This window comes from Xiphophorus hellerii, chromosome 7, assembly GCF_003331165.1.
Source record: "Xiphophorus hellerii strain 12219 chromosome 7, Xiphophorus_hellerii-4.1, whole genome shotgun sequence".
NCBI classification, from domain to species: Eukaryota; Metazoa; Chordata; class Actinopteri; order Cyprinodontiformes; family Poeciliidae; genus Xiphophorus; species Xiphophorus hellerii.
Genome location: NC_045678.1, coordinates 26,560,396 through 26,582,046, shown reverse-complemented (window position 1 = coordinate 26,582,046; position 21,651 = coordinate 26,560,396). Strand labels below are relative to the sequence as shown.

The following is a 21,651-nucleotide window of genomic DNA, read 5'->3' as shown; positions in this document are numbered from 1 at the left end:
ATCATAAGTGTCAAATTATGAAGACTAAGCCTGCATGAATGTCATCAGATTTCTACTGCAACACTAAATCTGCGGAATATTTTTGTTCCTTATGATTCCTGTCAAATCACACACACATTTTATGTTTTGGTGTTATGCTAATGCTCTTATCTTCAGTGTACAAATATGACACAGATATAAATCCCAAGTGGGCCAACGCTCCAATCGACCACTCCACTGCAAAGTCTAATACTAAGTGCTGCTGCCAAAGCTGCTTTTTCAGTTTGTTTGTCGGATTTGGTTCAGATGTCAGGTGCTTAATCTGCCAACGTTTCTGTTTGTTTAGTGGATGTGAGCACAGCGGCGCTCCCCTCGCAGGTTCCCTCCGCCGCCTCTGCCATCCTTCCCATGGACCTCCGCATTGTGGACCACTCTCACCACCACCACCAGCAGCCTCCCTTCGGCCTGGTGTCCCAGCCCCATCCCACACCAGCCCCCTCCACAGCCTGTCCTGCATCGTCCGAGCTGGGCAACGGGCCGGTTGCTGGTAAGTCCTTCAGGTCTCCTGGCTGATTTCACCTAATGCAACCACCTCCGCACTCAGAGTGATGCGCTATTTGATACTTGTACTACAAGCTCCCACTAGCTTAGGTTATAACAAGAAATAAGATTAGTTACCATAACTACACTGATGATACACAAGTCTACATTACAATGTCATCAGGTGACTCTGAACCCATCCAAGCACTGAATAGATGCTTAGAACAAATAAATGCTTGGTGTGCCATATCTTTCTCCAACTGAACAGAAACAAAACTGAAGTTATTGTCTTTGGACCTAAAAAGGAACAATCTAGAGTCAATGCACAGCTCCTGTTATTACAGCTGGGAAGTAGTGGTAGTGCCTGAAACCTTGGGGTAGCCTTCAAAGATCCATAAAGACAATTACAAAGTCGGCCTTCTATCACTAGAAGAACATTTCTAATGTTCCAGAAAGATCTATAGTAACTCATCCATGCATTTATTTTTATTTGCATTGATTACTGCAACAGTTTCTTCACAGGTCTGCCTACAAATCCTCCAGCTGCAGCTGATCCAGAACGCTGCTTCTCGCGTTCTCACTAAAACTAGGAAGATAGAGCACATCAACCCGGTTCTGGCTCCCTGTAGCTCAGAGAATAGACTAGAAAATACTTTTGTTAGTTTATAAATCACTAAACAGCTTAGCACCACAGTACATTAAAGATCTGTTGTATCAACCTTCCAGACCTCTCAGGTCTTTTGGTTCTGGTTCTGCTCTGCATCCCCAGAACCAGAACCAAACATGGAGAATGAGCATTCAGCTCCTATGAACCACAAATCTGGGACAAACTTCCAGAAAACTGCAAAACTGCTGAAACACTGAGTTCCTTTGAATCTATGTTGAAAAGCCACCTGTTTAGAGTTGCTTTTGAACCATAATAAATGGAACACTGAGCAACATATTTGATTGATGATTTTAACAATGGCACTTGACAAAATGCAATGTCTGTTTATGATGTTTTTATGACAATTTTATAATGTTTTATACACACTGAACTGCTTTGTTGCTGAAATGTGCCATACAAATAAACTTGACTGGACCTGCAGGCCGTCAGGACCAGCACCTGCAACAGGAACTGGTGGCTCTGAAGCACAAGCAGGAGCTCCAGAGGCAGCTACTGATTGCTGAGTTTCATAGGCAACACGAGCAACTGTCGCGACAACATGAAGTCCAACTCCAGGAGCATATTAAGGTAAGAGGGTGTGTGTGAGCCGCCGACAGAGAGTGAGGTGGGATTTGTTCCTCCACTGTAGTCAGCACCTTGTGAAGGGCAAAGGAAAACAAATGTATGTGTACAATTTAGAGGGTACACTGGTGTAATTTGATCTGTTGGCAGCAGAACATTGGCCCCATAAACTCGCTCTGTGCAAATTTTATAAAAGAAAAACTCCCATTGGGTTTACTGCGACCAGACAGCCGTGGAGCCAGAAGATCTGATCAGTTTAGGCTGAAAATAACTACAATGTGTCTTTCGAGTCCCTTGAATTTACTGCTTTCATTACTGCACCCACACTTTGCTTCATTGCAGTTGTTTCAGCTGAAATCTTTACCAGTTATTTGTTTGCCACATCCTATAACTCCTTTATCTTGTTTTTTTCCTCCTTCTGTAACCCATTTGCGCCTCCCCCCTCCAGCATCAACAGGACCTGTTGGCCCTCAAGCATCAACAAGAGCTGCTGGAGCATCACAGGAAGATGGAGCAGCAGCATCATGAGCAACAGCTGGAGAAGCAGCAGCGGGAACAGAAACTCCAGCAGCTGAAAAACAAGGAAAGGGGACAAGAAAGTAAGTGAGGAATTCAATCAAAACAGCATTTTTAAGCGTCGAAGCATAGAATTTAATATACTCTGCCCTCCTGTTAACATCTGTGCTGAAATACTGTGGCCAATGATCACAACAGGTGTCAGACAGCTCGGCTCCTCCAGCCCCTCTGTCCCAACACCTGCAGCCATGGCACAGCAGTCAGAACAGTCTGACCTCACACATTCACCACAGGGAGGATCAGGATCCTCTAACCAAGGCAAGGTTAGAGGAGCGAGACACTGAGGCAAACATGTCCTTGGTTTACATGTTCAAAATCAGGTTAAGAGTTAAAATTCAGTTCAGATTAGACTTTATGTTGCATCTGCCAAACAGTCGGGATGCTAATGTTTGGCCAATTAATGCTTAATATAAACATATATAAGCATATAAGGCTTATGAAGAGAAATTGTGAGTAGTCAGTATCATACTTCTGCTGTAGATGGCAGTCAGAGAGATCAGGAGTAATAAAAGAATTGTCTTTCACAAGTCAAGCTCAGTACTCATCAAGTTAGATTCAAGAACTCAAGAATGTTTCATGTGAAAATTTGTTCTTATATAAATATAAATCTGTTCTTTCTTGTAAGTTTTCACTTTTTGTAGGAGTCACAGTTTGCCACAATTGTTTTTAGATTGGGTCACTTGAGTGGCTCAAACTTTTTCAATGTTATCACTCTTTCATCTCCCTAAGTTTCTGCAGATTCCTGGGAGGAATTGTTTGAATGATTAAAATGTACTCTTTTATAGAAATGCAACTAGTTTGAATCTGGGGAAAATTCTCCCTCATCATCCAAACTTTGACTTCTGCTGAGATACTGACTGCTCCTACCTGCACCACACAACCCCTCTTTAAAAAAAGAAGATAAATGATGGCCTTAACAACCTTTTTCTTTTTACTTTGTGGAAGAAAGTGGGACCAAAGCAGAATTATAAAAATGTGATGAAATCCACAACAAAATCTATGTGCTACAGACTACTTTTCTTTCCTGTTTCAAATTGTGTGAAATCCATTGCTTATAAGTCCCAGAATTCTTCAGCCAACTTTGTCAATCTATAAAATGAAAGTAATAGTTTTTGTACGAGTCATGATGAGCTGACTGTACTGGGATTTACAGGTTAAATGTGACCTGAAATTGAAATGTAATGGCGCTGTTGCTTTTATTTCCAGTCGGGAAGATGTGTCATTCAATATTTTGAGTACACTGTAGTTAATAGATTTTGCCAGTAAAGTCTCGATTCTGCTCTAGGCAGAGAGAACGTACTGTTTGACGTCTATGGAAAGAGCTTTGGGTTGTAAACAGGAGAAGCTTTGTTAAGTACTGCACTAAAATGCATAGAAGGCAGCCTCATAAAAGCCAATTTGCTTCAGTGGGGAGGCGTTTGTATTGGGATGTCAGCACTTAAAGCTGCAGCGTGATTTAGAGAACATATATTAGCCCTTGTCACTTTCACATGCTGAATTTACCACTTCCTCTCTCAAGCCTGACACATCACCTCTTGTCACTCCCACTGTCATTTTCCCATAAAAGCAGCCCTTTCTCCAGCTTTTCCTGCTCTCGCTGAGATTTCCTCTGCCTGTTTCTCAGCTTTTCCTCCCCGTCTCTCACTTCCTGGATAATTTGTTTGTAAAGCTGTGAAATAAGAGTGGAAACTGAGGAGAGCACAAGATGGAAATGCAGCCCCTGATTTGTGTGTAGTATGAATGGGAGCTGTTAAAACCTTCATGTTTGTGTCAAACACTGAGGCAGCGGTAAGATTCAGGGGCAGTAAATCCCCCTGCTCCCGACATTGATTCATTTTTGCTAAAATCCTGGTGGTTTTGGACTCATATTTTGGGTACTTAACCCAGACACTTCTGTTTACTAGTAATGGTCACTTACACCATCAGTCACATGTGCTTTTCTTTTGGTGATTATCTCTGTCCAGGTGCTGTGGCCAGCACGGAGGTAAAGATGCGACTTCAGGAGTTTGTGCTGAACAAGAAGAAAGCCCTGGCTCAGCGAAACCTAAACCACTGTCTGCCCAGTGACCCTCGCTACTGGTATGGGTAAGTGTGACTGGTCGCCTCTCTAGAAGGGAATTTTTTCAGATTTGCTTTGATCACTTTTTAGTCTGAACAAGGTATGGCATAAGAAATTCTTACCATATGATAACATTGAGCAAAAATAGCTTAATAGCACAAACATTTAGAACCAAAATGATCTAATCATTTTTATTTGAAATAATAAAGCATCAATTATTACTGCTGCTATAAAATGAATAGAAAATCTAGATGACTTCAGATATAGTAGCAGCTATAGTATTTATACTTAGAAGTGACTAAAGTAGAAACATATAATGAACAGTTTTACAGTTCTGCTCTTAATAAAGTTTCTCAGTTATAACAAGCTAATATCAGCAGGATAGTTAGTCAGGCCATCTGCTCCAGTAGCCAGTTAGCAGTTAGCATCATAACAAACAGATCACTCATTAGTTGTCAGTTTTATAATTCTTTGTTACCCTAATATAAGTGATTGGTGACACTACTTCAGTTTTTATTCTATTACTGGTTTAGCGAGAGCGAAAAGGGTTGTAACCTCCTCCAGCAAGCTGAGCTATGTTGCAGCAATAGGTTGGGATGGAGGCAGATTGAATTTCTGTGGTTTTGGAATTGTAGCTTTGATTTTCCATACCTGCTATAGACAGAAGACTTTTCAAATAAAGTCAACTCTTAACTGAATCTTTTAAAACTTATGAGTGAATGTTTATAATGGTGGTGTAAGTCTTTACAGTTTTGTAAGAGATGGTTACTTAGATTGTTGCTGTTTTGCATCTAAACAGCAGAAGGAACAGATTGTCATTGTGCAGACTAGCGAACGTGATAGTTGTTGCCAGATTTTTAATGATGCAAAAAGAACATTTGTTTAAGGGTGTCATGAAATTTGTTTAACTTCTTTCTTTCTGGACTCTGTTTTGGATTTTGATTATTATCTTTTCCAAAACAAATAAGTTATTTTATCTGAAAATCAGATAATCATATGGTTAATATAAGAACTTTCAAGAGTTGGATATAAAAGGAATCAAAGTTTATTTTTACTAAACTATTCAGTGCTTTGTAAGTCTGGTTGGTATTTAACATTATTTTAAGTATTTTGTAAAAAACGAACATCAGAATCCCCATTATAATTGCAATATAATGCAGATTGAGATACATGACAGGACCTGCAGTTCTGCTTTTAGACAGCAGGCATTTCTGCAGAGGAAATCTGACTCTGCAACATATATTAGCAGAGGAAGTCAAGAGGAAGTGCTTTATTTGTTTTACAATCTTAGCTACACAGATTGACCTGTTACGTATTACTTGTAGGTATTTTTGTTGTTTTACTTTATGTAACCTTGGCAACTCTTGGTGATAAATATTCTTTTGGTCTATATTTTGCTGTCCAAATCCATCCATCCATCAAACTTTGTATGTCCACTTATCTGAAATTAGATTACCAGGGTAATGACAGGGAGGATCCTGATCAGACACTCAAACTGCTTCAGTTCATTCCTGTAGATATGTTGGAGTTTTACTCTGAACCTGGATGACGGAGCAACTCTCCATATTCTTAAGTTTCAACCTAGCAACTTTAGAGTAAAGCTAATCTCAGCTTCTGATTGCTTCAGAACCATGTCATGTGCAAAAAAACTAATATGAGTCCCTGAGGCCCCAAAACCCCGACTACACCATGATGTCGGGACACGGAGGCAGTCTTGGCAGAATCCATGAGTTTGTGTCAGGCGTTGGATAAACAGTCCTTAATAGCAAGTCAAGAACCCCAAATCTTGCAGCAGCCGCTGCAGTATATTCTGAGTCACCGAGATGTAAGCCTTTTCAAGGTTCAATAATCGACCAGAGCCTCTTTTCCAAAAGCCTAACAGTATATTTACCTGAAAAAATAAGCTTGCTTTGGAAATCCAGCCAGAAATCCTGTCTGGTTAGAGCAACTTCTATGACGGGACATTATAAAGCAGATCAGCACAAAGTAGGGGACTAAAAATGCTATATTGCTTCTACACATATATTTTTTTGTTAGTTAAAATTGTCCTGTAATCCACGAGTCAGTAGAACCGCCTTTTGCTGCAACTACCAATGCAAGTCTTTGGGGGTTTATCGCTATCAAATACTTGACTAACATGAATTGTCAAGTCTTACCAAAGATTCTAAGATACATTTAGGACCATAGAATGATAGTGCCATCACCGTGTTTCACAGTGGATCACATTTTATCACTCAAATTCCACCTTCCTGTCTGTTTTCCACAGGACAGAGGTTGATACAAAAGACAGTGTGCATGATGCAGCTGTGATGGAAACTCTATGTTGCCATGGTGCATTATGGAGCAAAATTTGTCAAAATTTTAGTTGTAGCATTAATAAAATACTGATAAAGGTAAAAATCTACTGGTTTATTCTCATGTGTGATCCACCCATAGAGGTTTGCGGTTTAGCTGTTAGAACTATAACATAAAGAATAATTTTATAGCAAAGTACATTTCTCTGAAACTTCAAAGCCTTCAAAAATCTGTCAAATCATGCACCTTCCTTTCATCAAAGAATTCAGTCTCTGAGTCATCATCTGTCTCATTTGAGCGTGAAAAAAAAAGTCCCTCATTGGGGAGAAATATCAAACGTAAAATCTGTCGATGGCAGAGATAAAAGTCTCTCATCTTCATGGCTTTTGGAACACAGTAAGCAGTGTGGTGTTCCAAACCCCCGTAGTGTAGGCGCCTGTCAGCGCCGTGCTTTTGTGTGTACATCAAATTGCCAACATCATCGTTAGTCTCCGAGTTTAAACGACAGAGAAAATGCTGAAATGTCTAGGCTTTTTCTGTGTGCCGGTTGGCGGAGATTGACAGCCGGCTCTGTCTGAGGTGAATGTTTGAAGTGGGCAGTTAGAAGAAAAAAAAACAACAGTGGTGTCTCTTTTGCACTTTAAAGACGCTTTAATAAGTCAAAGATTTTGCCCAGGCAGGAGATTTGAGTGGTTTTGCATCATTAGTTTAATAGAGTTCTTTGTGTTTTTCACCCTGTTGTGATTCTCCTCACTTTCTGGTTTGTCCTCTCTTCACCTCCCCTCCCGTCCTCCACCTGTCTCATACAGCCGAGTCAGGAAACCGAAGCTTCACTTAAGGTGAATTAGTCCCTCTTTCTTTCTTCATTGTCTCTTTTTCTTTTCCACCTCCCTTAGTTGCTCACAGTCTCCTGTGTCTTTAAAAATCCTCACCTTGAAAAAGAAGATAGAAGCTGTCTTTTTCACTTCCTTAAGTGTGTAGGCGTGTGTGCATGAACTAGGTGCAATGGTTATTGTAGTTCTAAAAAAAAAGTGGTGATATTGCATAATATGCTGTGAGTTATAAGATTTTTTTATTTGTATTTGTTGCAGGAAAACTCAGCATAGCTCTTTGGACCAGAGCTCACCCCCTCAAGCGGCACTGTCAGCGTACACGCATCCAGTGCTGGGAGCTTTTGACTCAAAGGACGACTTTCCTCTGAGGAAAACAGGTAAAGAAATATGACATTTTTTACTCATACAGGAAGTAAATTGGCTTTCGAGGACCAAAAGCCTAAATCTGGGAGTCAGACGCAGGAGGATTAATGAGGACGGCTGAAATGCTCTCAACTGGAGATATCAAAAATGTATTTAATGGCCTCTTTTGAACCATTTTAATGTAAATGAAGGCTGAGGGAAGATAACAGCACTCCTCTGGATTGGAAAAGTAGAAACTTTGACACCACTGAAAGTGTTTTAGAAGAACCGATGCAAAAAAAATGGTTTCATTCACCACCCCAGACCTTATTAGCTACAGATATTTTTGATGATAAAAGACATGTTTCTTTAACTTCTCCACTCCTAGTCAGGTTAGACCTGCAAACTGATGTGATAGCCCAATAAGTTAGTACATAATTATGTAGTGCAATAAAAATTATACATAGTATTTTTTTTTTTCAAATAAATTGTTGAATAAAGTATGGCATGTATTTATGACCAAGTCTCTTTTGCTGCAACTGAAGCTGCAAGTCCTCTTGGGTTTCGATCTACCAGTTTCGTACATCTAGAGATAGAAATATTTTTGCCCATTCTTCTTTGCAAAATTTCTCAAGTTCAGTCAGATTGGATGGAGAATGTCTGTGAACATCGATTATCACAGATTGTATTTAAGTCTGGACTTTGACTGGGCCATCCAGCACATTATGTTCTAAACATGGCATTGTAGCTGTGGCTGTATGTTTAGGGACATTGTTCTGCTGGAAGGTGAACCTCCACCCCATTTATACCACAATCTATTTGCTGTTTACTGATTAGGTGTCTGCTGAAGTCAATTGGTTTCACTGGATTTTATAGAGGATTCTAGTGTAAGCTTGGAGTAAAATTTCAATATTGTTTAAATTTGTGGTTGCAATGTAACACAATTTTAAACATTTCAAGGCGTATGAAAATTTTTGTGAGGCAACACTTATTTATGATCACTGGTCTGTTAAACAAAATGGTTCCTGATCGCCCTGGTGCCCTAACAGGCGTGAGAAAACGATCATTCTTGCTTTTTGGACTCATCAGCTAGGTCCATCTGCTCGCACCAAGGCCAGCCAAGCTGCGATGACTCAGTTAGCGTCACCAGCTGCTTCGGCTGTACAGCTGTCTGTTTTCACCACTGGAAGCCAAACCCTGTGTACGCTGCGCTGAAACCCACCTGCTGAGATCTACAGAGAGAAAACTCAGAGTTTGGACTTTTAGGAATTTTTCTCTGAGATTTGTTCATAACATTCATGGTATCATTCTTCCTGGACGAAAAAGGAAGTCTGATACGTACAAGTGCTCTTGGAAGACGTTTGCTGCTGACCTGTGCGTCAGTTTACAGCCAGCTGTTGAAGAACTACTGTTCTAACTGTGTAAATAGTTAGCTGACTGTGATCGTATTAGGCTGGCCTTAAGAGATATGAATCATGTTGAAGAGGAAGTGAGTGACAGCACTCGACATCAGTGCACTCCTCGCGTCATTCATGACGCTTTTCCCCCCAAAGTTGGTCTTTTATCTATGCAAACTCTAAATGTGCATTGAATGCTCTGCGTCTGTGCAGTAAGATGATGCGTACGGTTTATTACAGCAGGGCTTTGTCATAACGGCGCTCGGTGCACAGAGGAACACTTTGAATGCTGCGACAGGAAGTCTGTAAGGCCTTCATTACAGAGGCATGCTTGTCATGCTGACCTTCCCTCTGCTGCTCATACATTACGTTATTACACACAGACATTATCATTCCACACTTATAAAATGAGCGCTAAGATCATTGAAGACTTTAATGTTTTTTATGTTTTTATGTTTATGTTTTTTATGTTGTTTTAATATTCTTTATGTTCAGCTGATTCAGCAGCAGAGTAGCTTCACATTTTTAACTTATTATTCCACCTCTGCTCTGGTTTTAAGCCTAAACAATCCCAGGTTCTTTAAATCGATCCTGTTTATCTTTCTTATGTAACACTTACACTAAGTGTTACACTTACAGTAACACTTAGCATCTGTAACACTTACAGATGCTAAACCTTGAATGTTTTTACATTCTGTTTAGTGTGATCAAACTTTAAAACTACTTGTTCAAGAGTTCAGAGTTCAAGAGCTGAACTTATTCAAGTCTTGAATAAGTTCATCATTTTATCATCAGTGATTTAACACAGCTGTCTATTTTCTAATAAGTGGATGTTCTAGCAAATTCATTCATGTCAGATTTTTTGGAGAAGTTGCAAAAAACCCAACACAGCTCCAATCTTAGATCTTATAGGTTTCAGTTATCAGGTTAAATGCTATAGCTCATCACAGGATGAATAGAAAACTGATGGACTGATTAAGAATTGCTTGTTAGGAAGAGTTAAGTTATATGACAGCAAAGCTTAAGTTTGCAAAATTAAGTCTGGATAAGCAAGACTTCCGAAACAGTGTTGCTGATATTGTTTGATCATAATGCAGGATGATATTAGGAAGTCTTACTGGTAAATATAGTGATTACGATAAAAGTGGCGATAAATCAACGTTTTCTTCACTCTCCTCTCTCTCTCATGTATGTCCGGCTGATTATCTGATACTCAGCATCTTGGACACTGTAATCCACAAAGTGAATATCTTGATAAAAACTGTCTTTTCCAATGTTAGTATTGCATAGATGACACAATACGTTTAGAGAAAATTAAGTGCACCATGTCAACACCAGCATCTTGAACCAAATGTTAAGCACGGTAGTGGAGTTGTGATCATGTGGGCCTTTATTGCAGCCACAGAATGAGTGCATTTTGCTGTTAATGAGTGGACTCTGAATAAAATAATCTATTGTCAAATATGAGGCCATCTGTTCGACAGCGGAAGCTCGGTCTAAACTGGGTTTTGAAAGGACATTGAACCCAAAGTTTGTAGCAGCAAATCTACAACCGAATGGCTAAATAAGTAAAGAATTTGTATGGTGCTGTGGAACAGTCTGTAGGTGTCAGTATCTTTGTTTATGAGTGACTGACTGGACCCAAGCTGATTCACACATGTAAAGCTTTACATGGATGGCTGTGCCTCAGGGGAAAGAACAAGTTGTCTTCTAATAACAAGGTTTGGAGTTCAGTTTACACACCCTCCTTATGTTTTTGTGGCTTTGAACAAATACAGTGAAATCCAACTTAGTGGCCAAACTCCAAATTGCTTCTTTCTGTGACTGGGTGGTTGAGAGTCACACTTATTGAACTTTGTTTTGCTGAAAGATTTGACTATGAATATAAAAAAAAAACACTTGGTATGTGATGCATTCACTGCATTAATTTGTCTCAAAGTGGAACCACATGCAGCTTTTCATGCTGAAAGTTCAAATTAAAGTTTATTTAAACTTAATTTCAAATAAACTTTATATGAAATTAAAGTTTAATTCCAAATAAAATCTTGAGGAAGATTTTAAACCCTGGAATCAGGTCTAAATAGCAGCTCTAAATAGCATTTATTGTGTTTTGGCACTTTATACCAAATTAAGATCTAATTTTGTGAAGTGAGGATGTGAAACCATTATTTTTAGCTGTTTGCTCCATAAAAGAAGCAACGTGTTATTTATTACAACAGTGAAGTGCTGAAAAAAAAATCTTAAAGTGCTTGCAAATGCTAGATTTGGGGAAGTCTTAACCCTGCAACCTAAATCTGTTGCCAGCTGTGGGTGTGAACTTCATGGTGTACTGTTGCAAATTCCCCTTAAGGCTGTAGTAACACAAAGAAACACATGGGAAAATAATGAGAACCTTTGATTCAGCGCAAAATCCAGGAAGTGTTGTTCTGTCCTGTGGAGTATAAACAAAAAAACTACATGTGAACTGTGGCTATCTTTCTTCACTGTCCTGCAGATGTCTCAACAATGCCGAGTGACTAATGTCAGTGACTTAACGGTGTCACAATAACAGAATAATAGTTTAGTGGTAGACAAAACAGGCCTGAACTTGAATTTTATTGAGACTTTATGTGACAGACCACAGGAGACGGTACCTCAAGCTGTGGATTTGAGGTACCGTCTTCTGCAACTTTTAAACAGATGATGTTTATCATCTATTTATCATCTATTTGTCTTGTGTCCAGGATTGATACAAGACAATCCTGGAAGAAAACCTGTTAAAAACGATAAAATGTTTGAGACTTGACCCTAAAGATAAAGACAGAGCAAAAATAGAAGTTTAGATGAAGACAAATTCATATGTCTAAACCCAAATCTAAATCCACTGGAGAATCTGTCTAAGATTGAAAAGCTCTATCTGGTCTGACTGAGCTTAAGATGTACTTCAAAGAAGAATGGGCAACAATGTCTGTGTCTAAATACGCAAAGCTGGTAGTGAAATCTCTGTCTGCGTCAAAATGTGGTTCCACTACATATTGACCCAATAAATGCATGGCACACTTTTCCCATTTTTAATTGTAAAGTTTTTTTTAAAAAAAGCTGTTGGTCATTTTCTTTTCATTTCCCAATTAAGCACTATGTTCATCACATAAAATCCAGATTAATAACATAAGTTCATGGTTGAGATAAATCTAAACAAGTTTAAGAGATACATTTGTAAAGTTCTGTAAATAATCATCTGTTTTCACTGTTGATTGAATTAATTTTGGACATGATAAGACATTATTTGTATTATTAGAGTTTGATTTTAACCTCATCTCCAGTAGGGGGGGTTGTTAGCTGTAACCAGTCACCTCTTGGGACAGATGATTACTTTTGCTAATGTTTAATCCTGAAACTCGTGTTTTACAGTAAACTCTTTAACTTCTATGTTTTGAACACAATGTCCAGATAAGACCGCGTGCATTTCTTCCAGCTTCTGCGCCTCTGATCCACTTATCTAATGTATCTCACATGTATGATGTTTCTCGGAAGCTCTGCTGATGAGCTGGAACAAATGAGCCTATTGATTTCCATACAGTAAATCTCCTTCCTTCCCATTTATTGGCAGAGAGGCACGACTTTCCCCATCACGCCTCCAAGGAGCTCGGGGCTCCCTTCTGTCAAACAGATGAGCAGCTGATCAATATGTTTTCTATCAAAAGCAGTTTCCTCATCAACTCCCTGTTGAAACATTCAGTAACACTTAAACAGTCATTTAATCTTAACGTCATCTCCTCTTAATGGATTTATCAAAGTGTAAGGATAGAATCTTTTTGAGCATTCAATTAAAAAAATGCAAAGTTTAGATCTTTCTAGGCTTTTCTTACTTTGTCCCAGCAACAGGACCACAGAGGAAGAGGACATAAAGTTTAAAAATTCTACTTATTCTGGGTCATAAAAGTTGCAAAGTGGGACAGTGACCTTTGCTGTAATGAAGCGCAACACCCGCCCTTGCCAACGGTTGCTCACAATGTGCCCATAAAGGCTCAACAATGAAGGCGAGAGGAACTAATTCCAGAATAAAAGAGAGAAGTGGGAATTTAGAGGAAGTGAGAGAAAGGAGGGCATAGAAGGAGGTGAAGAGGTGGAGGAGAGAGAGGGGGATCTGCAGCGAAATGCCAGCATCAGCAGTAAAACCAGTCTGGGCTCTCTGCAGCGAGCATGTTTGCACGTGTGCAAACTGTCGTGCTTCTGCCCAGTCGGCATTAACACCCTTCAAAGTCACTCTGTCCTGAGGTGAACACCCCACAGTGACCAGTGCCCTTCAAACCCACGCCGCCATGTCTGTCTCCTTCACTCTCCTTCTATCGTTCTCCTGGCTTCAGCTCATAACTTCGTTTCTCCTTCTACTCCGTCATTTTTTTAACCCATAAATGTTTCTTTTTATAACTCTAAGTTGTTTAGTTAAAAAAAATCATCATGAGAAATTTCACTTTTTAATATTAGTTGTAACTGAATCAATTAATCAGATTAATTGTGATTAAGCAATTATTGAAATACAATTCAAAGCATTGTATTACATACATATTGTTTTGTTTCTTTTAAAAAGGAATTGATTTATTTGCTTATTTGCATGCATTCCTAATATAAAAAAGGCGCTTAAATAAAATAATTAGTAGAATGTGCCAGTTTTTTATGTGATTAATAGTCAGAATAATTGATAGCTTAACCAATTACTAAAATACTCATTAGTTACAGCCCTAAAATGTGCAAACAGATATTCAAACAGCAGGTACTAATATACAAGTTTTTTATGCTTGAAGTTGAACAAAATGCAGAAAAACCTTTTCTTCATAAGACCTTTCCTTATCAAGACATTAAGTTACTACCAGATGTTGCTATGCAGCTGTTTTTGATCAGCTGATTACTGATCTGCAAATGTGGCCACCTGAACGAAAGCAAACATTTTGGCAGTTTTACTGATCTGGCACGCTAAAGTGTGTGTCAATAAAATGCCAACCAGGATTTTAGTAATGTTTGAGCAGCTTTTATGGCTGCCCATCAGTCTGGAAATGTTTAAAAGTCCATTTCCAAACTATTTGGAGTCAGTCTGTTAGGCGAGATAAAGATTATTCCAAAAGGGAAAATGTTAAGCTGTTGCAAATCTTTCCTGGATAAAGTTTTAGCTAGTTCACCTGGAGGTCAGACAATTCAAGTTCATAGAAGTCTGACTGGATAAGCAGTCTAACTTTTTTGGAGTGGTTGTCAGCAAAAAGCCTCTTCTCTCTGAAACGAAGGTGACAGCATAGACTTAAAGTTGTAAAGTTGCATCAGCATGAACCACAAGACTTCTCAAACAATTTCCTTTGCACTACGGCGGCTCCAATTCACAGCAGGACAATGAGCTAAAATACAGATGTGAATCCACTAGAAAAAGGCTGCAAAAGAAAAGAATTATTGCATTGGACAATAGCCTAATAAATAAATGATGTCACCTTTAAGTACCGTACTTCAATAAAGATAAAACTGTGTTTTGAAAAGTTGAGGAAAATCTCTTCCAGCAGTTGGACAGCAACAGCTCTCGCACGGATGCCGCTCAGGGTAATTCCCTTCTGCTGCACACGGAATATATTGGGAACAAAAGGAGATTTTATAGGTCTTAATATAAGGTGGTCAAGGCAAGAATATATTAAAAAGACATTTTTATTTGAAATATAAAAAATGTTTTATAAAAATCTGGCTCATTTCATGGTGAACAGGAAGTAGCTCTTGGGAACTGAACTGAACTCCTGGTTCAGTTCAGATTTTCAGTTTTTTGTTATTCTGAACTAGAGATGATAGAATGTAGTTAAGACTCCTTAAAAAACTCCAGTAAAATAACCTTCATGTTTACTGCCAAATAACTGATCAGATTAGATACAAAGTTCAGTGTCATTAAAAAGCCAGTCAACTCCAAAAAAAAAAAAAACTTGTGGAAACAACTTAACTCATGGGAACAACTTACTTATTTTTGTGGGAATTACAACAAGTCGTGGAAACAAATTTTACTTTTTTTTCCATGTCACCTGGCAGGCTCTGTAATATTGAGATGCTCTGCAGGATTTGTTTATACTGTGTGTACAGTTCATGTTAACTTGACTGACCAACATATAATTCTTCTTCTGCACTTAAACAAATCCTCTGGACATGATTTTCAAGACAGTACTTGAGAATTTTATTTGCACTTTAAATATTAACTGTGTTAAAATCCTGTCTTTTCTGGGAAGATTATGTGCATCCATTTGAACTTTTTTGTAAGACCATTTTATAGCAAAAATAAAGTTTAATAAAAGTTGTTACTTTGACTACCACTATTTGAAAAAGGTGCCGCAAAATCAGTAACTTTAGGCTGCAACAATAAAAAAAAAAAAAAAAAACATTTTTGCAACCTTCTTGAAGGACTGACTTTGGGTCAGATGGGCAGAAAGTATTTAATTTTTTCCAATCATCAATGTCACCTGGGCAGCAAGCTATATTTTCCATATCCAAAGCCGCCACTTCAGGTCAGACGATGCTTTCTTCCAAGCTCGTAAAGTTTGTTGTAGGGGTTTATAAATTCAGAGTCTACTGTTTTCTCACATGCTGACTTTTAATGTTGACTTAAATAAACGTTGACACAATGATATTTATCTAAAGTTTTATTAATCTAATTTAAGACCCTGATGAGAAGCAGATGTTTTTTTTAATGATGTGATACTTAGGATCTGAGAGAAAGCATACAAAATTATGCCAGTACAGTTATGAAATCCACTTTATAAAACATCTGTTGTTGATCATATAATTGAGAACATCTGTGTTGCACAACAGCCAAAACACATCTTAAAGAAAGTCAGTACATGTTGTGCCTGCTTTATACTGCCGATTGTAAAACATATATTTTCATATGCTGTAGGTTTTATTTGCTTCTAATAAAAAAAAAAAAAAATATTTATTTTTTCTAATTAGTAATAATCTCCATTGTCTGATTCTGTCAGCAATAAAATATCTGACGTGATCTTCAGTGTGAACCTATAATTTTTTCATGGTCTCCCACAGTCGGACCTGATGCTACTAATGCATAGCATTTTACCCGGACTGACCTCGTCCCTGTTAACAAAGATGGTAGAGGAGTGCACTCCACTTATCAGGAAGCCCTTTTATTAAATAATAATTGAGTTTCACAAGTTCAGCTGCATTGTTCCCCTAAAACTCAGTGCGTATTTGTAAAAGCACTTGGACATGATAGGTTCACAATAGGTTTTCTCATCCCCTCTTATGTGAAGGTATAATGAGAGCTTTGCACTTCTTTGAAGTACATAAAAACTTTGGTGCTTCTCTTCGATTTTAATGACCCAGAATAAATCTCGCAATGCTGAATAAATCACTACTGTAAACAAAGAATCAATTGCTTCCACTTGGTTGTACCAAAATGTCCCACCTCCTGCTCTGAGGCTAATGAACGTAGCAGAGTCTGCTTCATACAGGGTCATGGGACGAGCATTGGGTCAGCCGTGGGTCAGCCCTCCAGCTTTAACTGACTGAGGGAAACCCGTGGAGGAGAGAAGGGAACTGCTAGTGTTTGCCATTGTCTGGCAGAGACACCAAAGCAAAGTTTGTCCCAAAAAGGCCTTGCCCTGTCCATGACACGACTCCCAGAGTTTACCCTTTGCTTACCTCTTCTGCCCTCTGTGTGCATCTTGCGCCTGCCGCAAGGAATCTCCAACAAGGTCGACCATCTGCAGTTTTAAACCGAGAAATCTGGACCTCAGCCTCCCTATTCCTTATTTGTACAAACCTTTTTTTCAGTGTAATTGGAAGTGTCTGGAAACTAGCAGTGTTCATTAGTAAAGCATGGAGGTGGCATCATTAAGCACCGGGTCAAGAAAGCTGCCAGTTGGCTGCTTCCTCTATTGTTGCCGAGCCTCCCACTGTCACATGAAGATGGTTAACCTCTGCTTCTGAATCTGTTGGCCGGCTCATACTCGATGGCCTATAGGGACAAGCTCATTAGCACCAATAGCTGCTAACAAACAAGATCCCATTTATGCAACTCTGCAATCTACAATACATCTGAATAGCAGACCAATAAGTTCAGAGAGGTTGTAGTTTTTTTAACACATTTGTGAGGTGTTCACAACACAGAATGAGAATCTGAGATGGAAATGAATCTATCTCAGACTGTTACGTACTCCTTTTTGACAGCCTTTATGTTTTTCTAACATATTTGTATATGTGTACATTTTCTTGAGACACTTAGATATTAATGATTTGATTTTGACTGATTTGAGATGACTTAAAACTCGACATAAAACATTTCACCCCTCAGTATTTGCATGGTTGAGGAACCGCAATTGCCTCCAAATGTCTAAAATCCATAAATACTTAAAACTCCTTCTAAGACACCTGAGCTGCCTCCTATAATAGTTGAAACACCAAATATGCATTAAGCGTTTTAGCATCAATGTAGAAGCTTTCCATTGTACACAGTCTTAACTACGCTTTTGAGGGATACAGCCAGTCAGTCTCAAGGGACATACATGCTGCTCCTGGATTGGCACTTTCATGTCAAAAAGCATTGGACATACATATTTCAGTTTCCCAAGCTGCATTTCTTTCAATATTTGTACATTGAGGTCTGCGCAGTGACACAATTGGTTGGAAAAAAGGTCCTGGGTTTGAATCCCAGCCTAGGGGTCTTTATGAATTGATTTTTCATGATCTCAACTCTCAGCTTTCTTCAACCTTAAAAGAACATGGCAGCATGACTTTTGTTTGTCAAGTTCAGACTGAGTAAAGAATAATAATTTTGTAACAATGTCTTTTGGACAGAGGATACCAAATTAAATAAGTTTGACCATGAAGCAGTTGATATCAGTGTACCTCATGAACCATGTAAGTGTTTGGGGGTGACAGTTAAAAAACCTCTGCAGAAATAAGTGCTTGCAAACCTCAGTGAACTGAAGCAACATTGTAAAGAAAGTGAGGCATTTGTAAAGTCAGACAGAATATAACTACTTCCAGTTAGTGTAGAAGGTTTGAACTACAGTGAAGTTTTGAGTTTTTCTACGATGTTACTTCTCTGTTTTTTTCTTATTTGTGTCCCATCAGCATCTGAGCCCAACCTGAAGCGCCGTTCATGGCTAAAGCAGAAAGTGACGGAGCGTCGAAGCAGCCCTCTGCTCCGCAGGAAAGACGGGCCAATCACTACTGCCAAGAAGAGGTCACTCGACAGAGCTGGTGAGACACAGTACAGTACAAGAAATAGACTTAAGTATTGCTCTAAAAACAACCAATGTGCTTCAAATTTCTGTGGATTTTTCACAAAAATTAATTTCTTCTTAACACTATAAATACATTTTTCGTTTTCTTTTTTTTTTTTGACAAAGCATTTTCCTTTCATGTTGACTTGACTGAACATTATTTCAAACATGCACAGCTTTCACATAAAGACGTATTTGTAATATTTTATAACTATTAACATTTATGAATCAGTTTCAGTATAGAAACACGTATGAGCTTCTGGAGTTACTTTGAGAAAACTTTCAGCACTAATGTTCTAATTTGAAACAGTGCTAACATTTAGATGGATCTCAAAGCCCACTTAAATTGCAGGTCTCATCTCCCAACTTTGCATTTCTTTTTATTCTTTATAACCTTAGAAGAAGATTTTGACACTTTTTGAAAAGTTAATGCTCTGGTTTTGATTCAAAATGAACAAAATGTCACACAAAAATAGCTGAATAGCTGCAAGAGGGCATACCATAGTGAAGAGAAGATAGGCCTGCTGATAATCGTGGCAACATAATCGCTTCCTGTGGTTAAGATGGAGAGGAAGAGAATTACAGACGCAGTAATTCACTATACCATGAGGATTTATGGGGAGAGAGGCAAGAGCAATTGAGAGAGCGGTAATATTGTTGACAGGACACATGACAGGGTTCATTTGTATGTCTGTGAGCCTCAACAAAAACTCGCTTCCTGAATGAACATCATAAACGGGGTTGGTATGTTTTGTATCCTTTAGGGAACTTAAGAATATGTGAGATGGGATGGGCATTTCGTAGGTAGGGGCAGAGAAAACTGTTGTAATTTCAATGGATGTCAGTGTTGCTTTGGTTTCAGGAGTTGACATGACAAATACTGTTAGGTTTTATGTATTCTCACACGTCCTCATGTTTCTACCAAAACAGGCAACACAAAGTTTTGGCTCATTTCCAAGAAACAAACAAGTGAACAAAATGAAAAAAAATATGGTTTTTAATGCTAGTTGAGGAAAAAAAAAAAAATCACAACCCACACATCACCATGCTGTAGCAAAGAAGGTTTTTTAGACTTTCCAACATAATTTTTCATTTTATGTATATACTTGAATATGTACATCGAGCAAAAAAGTGCATATTTGTGTTTCTGTGCTTCTATTCATTTATACATGTGTTTTGGTTAAAAAAATGATTTAGATACAATCTGAAGGAGGAAAAATATATATTTGTTTCCACATAAAGCTAAAAATGCCTTTAAACCCAGCTTTACTGTTCATTTCTGGCCATTGCAGATTTGTAAAAAAAAGAAAGAGGTCAATTTTTTACTACTGCGATTAATGTTGCATCCATTTTTATGCAAGTCTTAAGTGCAAGTTCGCAAACTGGCTTTAATTTTTTTTTTTGTTTTTAAAAACATGTTTGTATGAGGATCGTGAACAAACATGTTCCCTTAAGCTGTTTAATCTCAACAGGACGACAACTAAATAAAATTCCCACTCAGTTTTCAATGAACTCAACTCGTGATTTAAGACAGATCAATTAATGATAATTAAGCTCATATTTCACTGCTGCTTCCATTTAAATCTTTGCAGGAGAAACTTGCAGAACAAAAGATTTCATGCTTGATAAAAGAGGCACTTTGTCTTGAAAGTCATAAAATTTAAGAGCTGGTGTTTCAGCTCCTTCCTGTGTGGGAACACTGCAGCAGTACACATGATGGAGAGCTGCAGCTACCAGTACTGTCTCACTTTGTCTTTGAATATCTCTATAAAGAGTGAAAAACACTTTGCTTGTTGAACAAAACACAATTCTGTGAGATGTTTTTTAAAATGTTGGCTGCCACATGGCTTGTTAAAAAGTCTGAATCCTAGCCGTAGATGTCACCATGAATGCCAGTTTTTCTCATGGTAACCAATTGCTAAACATACCTGCATATGTTAAGATACCAAAATAAGTTGATGCTGTATGTAGGTGATGTCACTGTAGTCATTATAAAGTTTATTATCTTTATTTATTGCTTTAAGATGATGACGTGATGAGGAAAATCACTAAACAGTGATAACATTATTAAAGCTGAACAATCTCTGCAGATAGTCCACAGGGAAACTCTGTAATTAGATTCGCACTATCAGCATGATATCCAGTGACATATCGTATTAAATTGAATCTTCTTGTAAAAAAAAACAAAAAAAAAACCATACAATGAATTATTTTATTTGGCTTTAGCTTCTAAAAGTCATATAATTTCCTGGTAGAGAACAGTTAGCTGTCAGCATATTAAACCATTTCTGTTATCTGTTTCTGTGCTGTGTGTATTACAGACTCTGCATGCAACAGTGCGCCAGGCTCCGGCCCCAGTTCCCCCAACAACAGCTCCAGTAACATCCCCAGTGAAAACGGCATCCCAATCTCTACCAGCCCAGGAGAGGTAAACAGCATGGCTGCACACGTGTGCTGCATCCCTCTGACTGCAGATACACATTCGTCTTCCCGGCTTATGCAACGCACAGACTATCGTCATAGTGACCACAGAGTCATTATTACCTTGGGTTATGATAAGATTAGATTTTTTTTTTTTTTTTTACAAAGCCATTTATTTGTTCATCAAGTTTTATAATATATTTTTTAAATCCTCTTTTGTTTGCCTTAGTAATTATCTTTATAATAATTTTCCCTTTTAACGACAGTTTTTGAATGAACTTTCAGTCTCAACATCTCCTGCTAGGTGTTTTCACATTTTCTTTTCAGCATTGCCATCGATTCTGGTATCAGTTTTAAATAGAAAATAAAGAAGTGATTCAATTTGCCCATTCACACATCGAAACACTAGGTCTATGACCTTTATTTGATTTTTACTGAAACAAATTGCTTCACAGAAATTGCTGTTTATTGACAAGCGGGAAGTGGGAGTTTTCACTTTCACTGCATTTAGTGAACATGACAAAAATAAAACAATTCAGAATTTTTGATATTTGACTGGCAAATAACCAGCATCATTTCTGAACTCTGTAGAAATGCTTTTCTTCATGTCTCTGGAAGAAAAAAACTTGTCTGTTAGAGGAAAGAAGCAACCTCCGGTTTTGGTTTCATGTTTCAGAACTCTAGAAAACAAAAGTCAGTGTAAATATCTGTGAAAAGGTTTCTGTTAACAGATTGTTTTGGT

General features: G+C 38.2%; 1 protein-coding gene across 5 annotated transcripts in view; it reads left to right on the top strand.

Annotated features, from left to right (window-relative positions):
• The window catches only part of hdac4 (histone deacetylase 4), a 125,668-nt gene that overhangs the window by 59,161 nt on the left and 44,856 nt on the right, over window positions 1–21,651 (top strand). For all 5 annotated transcript variants that reach the window (XM_032566760.1, XM_032566761.1, XM_032566762.1 and 2 more), the window contains 7 exons: window positions 326–526; window positions 1,608–1,753; window positions 2,196–2,346; window positions 4,288–4,408; window positions 7,769–7,887; window positions 18,337–18,465; window positions 20,810–20,916. In XM_032566760.1, the coding sequence (XP_032422651.1) occupies window positions 326–526; window positions 1,608–1,753; window positions 2,196–2,346; window positions 4,288–4,408; window positions 7,769–7,887; window positions 18,337–18,465; window positions 20,810–20,916 (974 nt within the window). The remainder of the gene's footprint in view (window positions 1–325; window positions 527–1,607; window positions 1,754–2,195; window positions 2,347–4,287; window positions 4,409–7,768; window positions 7,888–18,336; window positions 18,466–20,809; window positions 20,917–21,651) is intronic.